Genomic DNA, 8,567 nt, shown 5'->3' with positions numbered 1-8,567 from the left:
GCCTCCAATTCCTGACGAAGATCTTATGCTCGAAACTTTGGCACTCCTGTTCCTTGGATGCAGCCTTTTCCAGCACCACACTTTTTGACTCTGATCTCCAGAACCTACAGTCCTCACTTTCTCCATATTTGGTGCCTTGGATGGTGAGGAGACAGGAAGTAAACGGCAAATATTACACCTTCTGCGATTGCAAGGGAAGGTGCTGTGAGACCATAGGAATGTGTTGAAAGTGGAAGACGAGTGGACAATGGTGTCCTAGAGGGCACAGTCCTTGCAGAAGACTGACAAGGGAAGGTGCGGCATTCCACCAGAGGTAACAGAAATGGTGGCTAATGTTCTTCTGGATGGCAATGCTGGTGAGATGGCAGGTGCATACAAAAAGACCCTTACCTTCTTGTGAGAGGGAAGAGACAGGGTGAGGATGCTAGGGAATCCTCCGCTGAAGAAGAAGGTGGACATTTCAGAGGCCCCCTTATCAAAGTTGGCATCTTCAAAACAGAAGCAAGCAAGGCGGAGTAACTGAGTGAATGGAATAGAATCTTTACAGAGGGAGTGGTAGAGGTGGGTACAATTACAACGTTTGAGAAGCATCTGGATGGGTATATGTATAGGAATGGTTTACAGGGATATGGGCCTAATGCTGGCAAATGGGACTGGGTCAGGTTGGGATGTCTGATCGGCGCAGAAAAGTTGGACAGAAGGGTGAGCTTGTGTGCTGTATGACTCTATGACAACCAAGTTAATACTCAGGTCTGTTTGACCATATTATGAATTCTCTGGCGTTTCTGGCCAAGAGCAGGGATGACACAAACTCTGAATTTGCCATGTTAAAGGGACTATAGAAACAAGTTACTGTTTGCAAAAATATAAAGAGCTTTCATTTCAATAGTGCCATTCACAATCTCTCAATGTTCCAATGCTGCAAGGAAAATGCAAAAGTTTCTTGCCTTTTTCTCTAATGATCTTTTCCTTTTTCTTTTTCCCAGATATATCATGCGGGACAAGCCTTCCGTTTGGGACGCTACCCAATCCACTGGCACCTTATGGGAGACCTGAGATATAAGTCATATGTGCGAGGTTGTGCGATACACCAGACATTTAACAGGGCTGTTACTATCCATGGTACACACCACCTCCTGGTGGAGGGCAACGTGGCCTACAACATCATGGGAGGAGCGTTCTTCATTGAGGATGGCATTGAACAAGGCAATGTGCTGCAGTACAACCTGGCAGTCATGGTGCGGCAAAGCACCAGCCTACTGAATGATGACCTCACCCCTGCAGCATTCTGGGTGACCAATCCCTCGAACACGATCAGACATAACGCTGCTGCAGGGGGTACACACTTTGGCTTCTGGTACCGTCTCCTGGAGCACCCTGATGGACCTTCCTACACACCTGATGTCTGCCCACGCAACCTACCCCTCGGTCAGTTCTTAAACAACACTGTGCATTCCCAGGGCTGGTACGGACTGTGGATTTTTGAAGCTTATCACCCACAGAAAGGGGGTCAGTGCAACTCACCGATCCCAGAACCAGCCAGATTTGATTCACTGATCTCATGGAACTGTCAGAGAGGGGCAGAGTGGGTGGGAGGTGGTGCTCTCCAATTCCATAACTTTGTGATGGTCAACAATGAGAAGGCTGGCATAGATATCAAAAACATCAAGCACTCCTATGTAAGTGAATGGGGAGAGGCCATGGGAGCAATGATCAAGAATGCAACAATTGTAGGTCATGCTGAGGAACTTAATTTTAAAGCCATCAATTGCACCAGCAAAGGCATTGCTCTGCCACTTTCTGAAGGGTTGATGGTGTCCACAATAAAGTTGGTAAACTTTGACCAGCCAAACTGCACAGCAATAGCCCTGACAGAGTTGATAAACTTTGAACCCATACAACATCGTGGTTGGAACGTGAGATTCAGTGGCGTTCAGTATTTTAACACAACCACCAAGGGCGCCTTCTCCTCTGAGAACGATATTGTCCTACATGATCTGGATGGATCTCTCACAGGTGAGCTGAAGAGATTTGGGACATGGAAGGACACTAGCTAATGTTTATGCTGGGCCATGGCCTGATTATAAAGAATCTGGGTCCTGTTTGTCAATTTTGCCCCATTGATTCTTGGGGGAATATTGAGGAGGTGGTAGGTGACATACCACATTTCCATATTTAAACCCTTTACTCCAAAAGTCACATTGGAAAGAGGCAGCACTGGTGGAACTACAACAGATTTACACTACAGAAACAAACCATTTGGTCCATTTGACCCATGGTAGTGTTTATGTTGCTCATGAGTCTTCTCCCATTCCTGTGCATCTCAGCCAAGTAGCATATCAATCGAATGCTCTCTCTTTTGTGTTTAAGTATAGTGTATCTACGCTATTTAACTCAACCACTTCCTGTGTAACAAATTACATATTTTCACACTCAATGGATAAGAAGGTTTCTTCTGAATTTCCTATTGGATTTATTAATCATTGTCTTATATTTATGACCTTTAGTTCTAGCCTCAGCCATGAGTAGAAAAATCTTTACTATAGCTAGCCTATCAAGTATGTGAATAGGAAAGGTTTGGAGGGATATGGACCAGGGGCAGGCTGATGGGGCTAGTTTAGTTTGGGATTATGTTCGGCTGGACTAGTCGCACCGTAGGATCTGTTTCCACACTGGATGACTCTCTAAGTCTATGACTTTGAAAACCTCTATCAGCCACCTCCAGTTTTCTGTTTTCTTGATGAAATTTCCTCAGCTTTACTCATTATCGTAACTTCCTATTCATCGAATCCCAACAGTGCAGATAGAGGCTATTTGGCCTATTGAATTTGCACTGACCCTCTGAAGAGCATCGTATGCCGGCCCATTCCCTGGCCCCTGTAAACCCCAGCCCCAAATTTAGCATGGTCAATCCACCTTACCTGCACATTTATGGACTGTGGAAGGAAATTGGAGCACCCAGTGGAAACCCACGCAGACACAGGGAGAATGTGTAAACTCCACATAAGTACTTACCTGAAGTTAGAATCGCAAACCCAGGTCCCGGGCAGTTGACTCTGTCAACCAAACTACGTCATTGCTTTTAAATAATTTAAATTTAAACAATTGTACGAATATGCAAAATGTCAGAGGGTTAGTTTTGGTAATGAGCTGTTGGAACATCAAGGAGTGAGTGAGGTCTGCACTGTCAGAGGGACAGAACTGAGGGAGCACAAAAATATCAGATGGTCACTACTGTCAGAGAGTCAGGATTCAGGGAGCACTGCTCTGTCAGGCAGTCAGTACTGAGGGAGTGCTGCACTCTTAGATGGTCTGCACTCTGGCAATGTTGTGCTGTCAGAAGGGTCAGTACTGAGGGAGTGCTGCACTGTAAGAGGGCTTTGTTTTGAGGGAGTGCTGCACTATCAAAGGATCAGCACTGAGGGAATGCTGCACTGTCAGAGGGGTCAGCACTGAGAGAGTGCTACGCTATCAGGGTTAGTACTGAGGTAGTGCTTTGCTGTCAGACGGGTCAGTGCCAAGAGAGTGGCACACATTCAAAGGATCAGACTCAGGGAGTGCAGCACTGTCAGAGGGTCACTGCTGAAGGAGTGCAGCGCTGTCAAAGGGGTCAGTTTTGAGCAGGTGCTGAATTGTCAGAGGGGTCAGTACTAAGAGAGTGCTGCACTGTCAGAGGGGTCAGTATTGAGTGAGTGGTGCACTGTCAGAGGGGTCAGTACTTAGAGAGTGACATCCTGTCTGAAGGTTACCACTGAGGAAATGCTACACTGTCAGATGGTCAGTACTAGGGGAATGCTGCACTGTCAGAAGGAGATTGCGAAGGGAGTACAGGACTATCAGAAGGTCAGTACTGAGGGAGTGCTGCACTAACCATTAAACCATTGCCATCAAGCCAGGGCATCAACCTAATGAAGTGTCAACCTAATGAAGCCATCCAACAAGATTACTTGCATGCTAAACAACATAAGGAACAAGTGACAGTCAGAGTTAAATGACCCCACAATCAACTGATCAGATATAAGCTCTGCAGTCCTACCATTCACTACCAATCATCCTGAATGGTAGTGGACAACTAAAAAACTCACTGGAGGAGGAAGCTCCAGAAGTATCCCCATCCTCAATGATGGAAGAGCACAGTACAACAGTGCAAAAGAGAAGGCTGAAGCTTTGCAGCCATCTTCAGCCAGAAGTGCTGAATGGATGACCCATTTCGGCCTTCTCCAGTGGCCCTCAACATTACAAATACCAGCCTTCAGCCAATTCGATTCACTCCACGTGATATCAAGAAACTGGATGCTGAAAAGACTATGGGCCCTAATAATATTCTGGCAATAGCACTGAAAACTTGTGCTCCAGAACTTGCCATTCCCTTAGCCAAGCTGTTCCAGTAGAGTTACAACACCGGCATGTACCCAACAATATGGAAAATTACTCAAGAATGTCCTGTACATAAAGAGCAGGACAAGTCCAAACTGGTCAATTACCACCCCATAAATCTACTGCTGATCATCAGTAAAGTGATGGAAGGTGTCATCAACAGTGTTACCAAGCAGCACCTGCTCAGCAATAACTTGCTCAGTTTGGATTCCGCTAGCTCAGCTCCTGACCATGTTACAGCCTTGGTTCACTTATGCACAATTCATATGCTGAATTCCAGAGGTGAGATGAGAGTGACAGTCCTTGACACCAAGACTGCATTCAACTGAGTGTGGTATTAAGGAGCCCTAGCAAAACTGGAATCAATGGGTATCAGGGGGCAAACTCCTGATACATAGGAAGATTGCTGTGGTTGTTGGAGGTCAGTCATCTCAACTCCAGGACATCCCTGCAGGAGCTTATCAGGGTAGTGTGTTAGGCCCAACCATCTTCAACTGCTTCATCAATGATCTTCCCTCTATCTTAAGGTCCAAAGTGGGAGGTTTGCCAATAATTACACAATATTTAGGACCATTTGTGACTCCTCGAACACTGAAGTAATTTGTGTCCAAATGCAACAAGATCAGGAAAATATCCAGGCTTGGGCTGACAAGTGGCAAATAATATTTGTGTCACAGATATGCTAGACTAATTAGAGACAATCCAATCACTGCCACTTGATATTCAATGGTGTTTCCATCACTGAATCCTCCACTACCAACATCCTGAGAGTTATCATTGATCTCAAACTCAACTGAACTCACCACATAAATGCAGTGGCTACAAGAGCAGGTCAAAGGCTAGGAATCCTGCAGCAAGTAACTTACCTCCTGACTCTTGAAAGCCTGTCCACCATCTACAAGACACAAGTCAGGAGTGTGATGGAAAGCTGTAAATGATAGACAAAACAAAGCTATTCCACATCCTATGAATCTGATTATAGCTCTGCACTCCTGTGTATCCAGTTGTGAATGATGGTAAACAATTAAACAATTCTGGAGGAGTAATCTCTACAAATATACCCCATTCTCAATGACAGATGAGCCATACTCATCAGTGCAAAAGATATGGCTGAAGCATTTGCAACCATCTTCAGCCAGCCATGCCAAGTGAATGATCCATTTCATTCTCCTCTGCAGATCCACAATAATAGAGACACCAGTCTTCAAGGCAGTTCATTCCATGTGATATTAAGAAGCATGTTCCCTCTAAGCTTTTACTATGGAACTTGCTGCACTCTTAGCCAAACTGTTCCAGTTCAGCTCCAACACAGGCATCGATCCAACAATGTTGGCCTGTACACAAAAAGCAGGACAGATCCAACCTGGCTAATTACTGTTCCTTCAGTCTATTCTCAATCTTCAGTAAAGTGCTATGAAGCAGTTCTGAAAAGGTTTTATACTGGACTCAACATTAACGCTGTTTCTTTCTCCACAGATGCTGCCAGACTTGCTGAGTTTCTCAAATATTTCCTGCTTTTATTTCAGATTTTCCCCCTTGCTTTTATTTGAGTGCTCTCAAGCAACACATGCTCAGCCATAGGCTGCTCACTGACACTGAGTGTGTGATTTAGGCAGAAGTGGGTACTACGGATGCTGGAGATTAGAGTCAAGTTCAGAGTGGTGTTCGAAAAGCACAGAATGTCAGGCAGCATCCAAGGAGCAGGAAAATCAATGTTTTGGGCAAAAGCCCTTCATCAGGAATTAAGCTGGGAGCCTTGGGAATGGAGAGATAAATGGGAGAGGGTGGGGCTGGGGAGAAGGTAGCTGAGAGTGCAATAGGTGGATGGAGATGGGGATAAGGTGATAGGTCAGAGAGGAGGGTGGAGTGGATAGGTGGGAAGAAGGTTTACAGTGGGACAGGTCATGAGGACGGTGCTGAGCTGGAAGGTTGGAACTGGGGTAAGTTTGGGGAAGGGGAAATAGTGAAACTGGTGAATTCACATTAATGCCATGGGGTTGAAGCGACCCGAGATGGAAGATGAGGCGTTCTTCCTCCTGTTGTCGGGTGGTGAGGGTGTGGCGATGCACATTGATGTCATGGGGTTGAAGGGTCCCGAGGCGAAAGATGAGTATGTGATCTGCCAAGGCCACAGCTCCTAATCTCATTACAGCCTTAGTTCAAAATTAGGCCAAAGAGCTGAATCCCAGAGATGAGATGAAAGTGACTGCCCTTGACATCAAGTCGTTATTTGTCATCAAGTGTGATGTTAAGGGGCCTTAGCAAAACTAAAGTCGGTGGCAATCAGGGGAAAACTCTTGGCTGACTCAGAATAATGTCATTGTTAGTGGTCAATAAACTCAGTTCTAGGATATCTCTGCAGGAGTTCCTCAGGGTAGTGCCCTAGGTCCAACATCTTCAGGTGCTTCATCAGGATCTTCCCTCCATAACATCAAAAATGGGGATCATTACTGATGATTGTATAATCTTCTGTACCATCCATGACTCTTCAGATACTGAAGGAATCTACACCCAAAATGCAGAAAGACCTGCAATTATCTGGTTTGGACTGACAACTAGCAAGTAACATTTGTGCCGCACAAGTGCCAAGCAATGGCCATCTCCAATGAGATAAGCTAATCATTGCTTTTGACATTCAATGTTGTTACCATCACTGAATCCCCATTATCAATGTCCTGAGTGGTTACATTTGATTAGAAGCTGACTGGGCTGGGAATATAAATATAGTGACAACAAAAGCAAACCAGAAGCTAGGAATCCTGCAAAAAGTAATTCACCTCCTGACTCCCCAAAGCCTGCCCACCATCTACAAGGCACAAGTTTGGAGTGTGATGGAATACACCTCACTTGCCTGGATCAGTGTAGCTCCAATAACACCCAAGTTTGACACCATCCAAGACAAAGCAACCTGATTGATTGGCACTACACCCAGTAACACTCAGTTCTCCCATCAATAACACTCAGAAACCACAGTGTATAACCATCCGCAGATGCACTGCAGAAATTTACCAGTATCCTTCAGACAGCACCTTCCAAACATATGACCAATGCCATGTGAAGGGCAAGGACAGCAAACACATTTGCAAGTTCCCCTCCAAGCCACTCGCTATCCTGACTTGGAATTACATCACTATTCCTTCACTGTTACAGGATCAAAATCCTGGAACTCCCTACCTATCAGCATCCTGGGGTTGACCCACATCACATTTCAAGGAGGCAACTCACTACCACCTGCTCCAGGGCAATTCGGAACTGACAATTATTGCTGATCTGGCCAGCGACACCCATACCTCGTGAATGAATTAGGCAAACCTAAACAAGCTAACCAAGAAATTCTTGTATTTCTATGTCACCTTTCTCAATTTCAGAACAATCCAGAGAGCTTTACAACCAGCAACACACTTTTGGAATGTAGTCACTGTTGTAGCATAGGAAACACACCAGCCAATTTAGTACAACTTAGTGACAATGACTAAAGTAGTCAGTTTATTTTTGTTTACTGTGGGTTAACTTCCTGCTCTTCCTCCAAACAGTTGACACAGAATAATTTATATCTGCCTGAGGGGTATACTTATTGGTTGATGATTTAGCAAATACTGTGCATAGCTCTTCAGCCTTAATTGTTTTCTGCTCTAAGGAGGAATATAGAGAGAAGATCTTCATGTAGACTGCTAACTTAGCTCAGACTGTATCAGACTGATATACAATTCAACTCTCTTTCACAGGTTACCCTGGTAACAAGGTGCTTCCGAACAGCTCACTTTTGGATCCGGCTCGATGTCACCCATCGGCAGAGTGGAGCCATATGTACCCCGGTGTTGTGTGTGATGCCACTGTTACCATCCATCGCTTGGCTTTGTTTCAGCCTTCACCACTTGCATTGAAAGGGAAGGAACTCATCCTATCAAATTCTCACGGTGTGTACTTGTTCTGCTCTTGGTCTCTCCAGGTAGAAATCACTAGGTCACCTTGGCCTGTTGCAGCTGACCATTAGAATTACTCCAGTTGATAGCAGGTCACAGCAGGAGATACCAGGGCAGCTGATCAAAAGCTCAGTTGAAGAGGTAGATTTTCAGGAGCATCTTAAAGGAGGAGAAAACAAGGGAGAGAAGGAAGACATTGAAATGTTTATGCTCAAAGCACTTGAAGGTATACCTATCAGAATCATGGAAATTTGGGATGAACAATGC

At 45.1% G+C, this 8,567-nt stretch overlaps 1 protein-coding gene across 1 annotated transcript in view; it reads left to right on the top strand.

The window, feature by feature from the left end:
* LOC122548031 (fibrocystin-L-like) overlaps window positions 1-8,326 on the top strand; it is a gene marked incomplete at both ends in the record, with an annotated part of 11,602 nt that extends 3,276 nt beyond the window's left edge. The window contains 2 exons of the mRNA XM_043686586.1: window positions 987-2,016; window positions 8,103-8,326. Coding sequence (XP_043542521.1) covers window positions 987-2,016; window positions 8,103-8,326 — 1,254 coding nt within the window. The remainder of the gene's footprint in view (window positions 1-986; window positions 2,017-8,102) is intronic.
* Between the last annotated feature and the right edge of the window lie 241 nt (window positions 8,327-8,567).

This window comes from Chiloscyllium plagiosum, unplaced genomic scaffold, assembly GCF_004010195.1.
Source record: "Chiloscyllium plagiosum isolate BGI_BamShark_2017 unplaced genomic scaffold, ASM401019v2 scaf_5010, whole genome shotgun sequence".
NCBI lineage: Eukaryota > Metazoa > Chordata > Chondrichthyes > Orectolobiformes > Hemiscylliidae > Chiloscyllium > Chiloscyllium plagiosum.
Note: the sequence above shows the minus strand (reverse complement) of the source record. Positions and strands in the feature narration are given on the sequence as shown.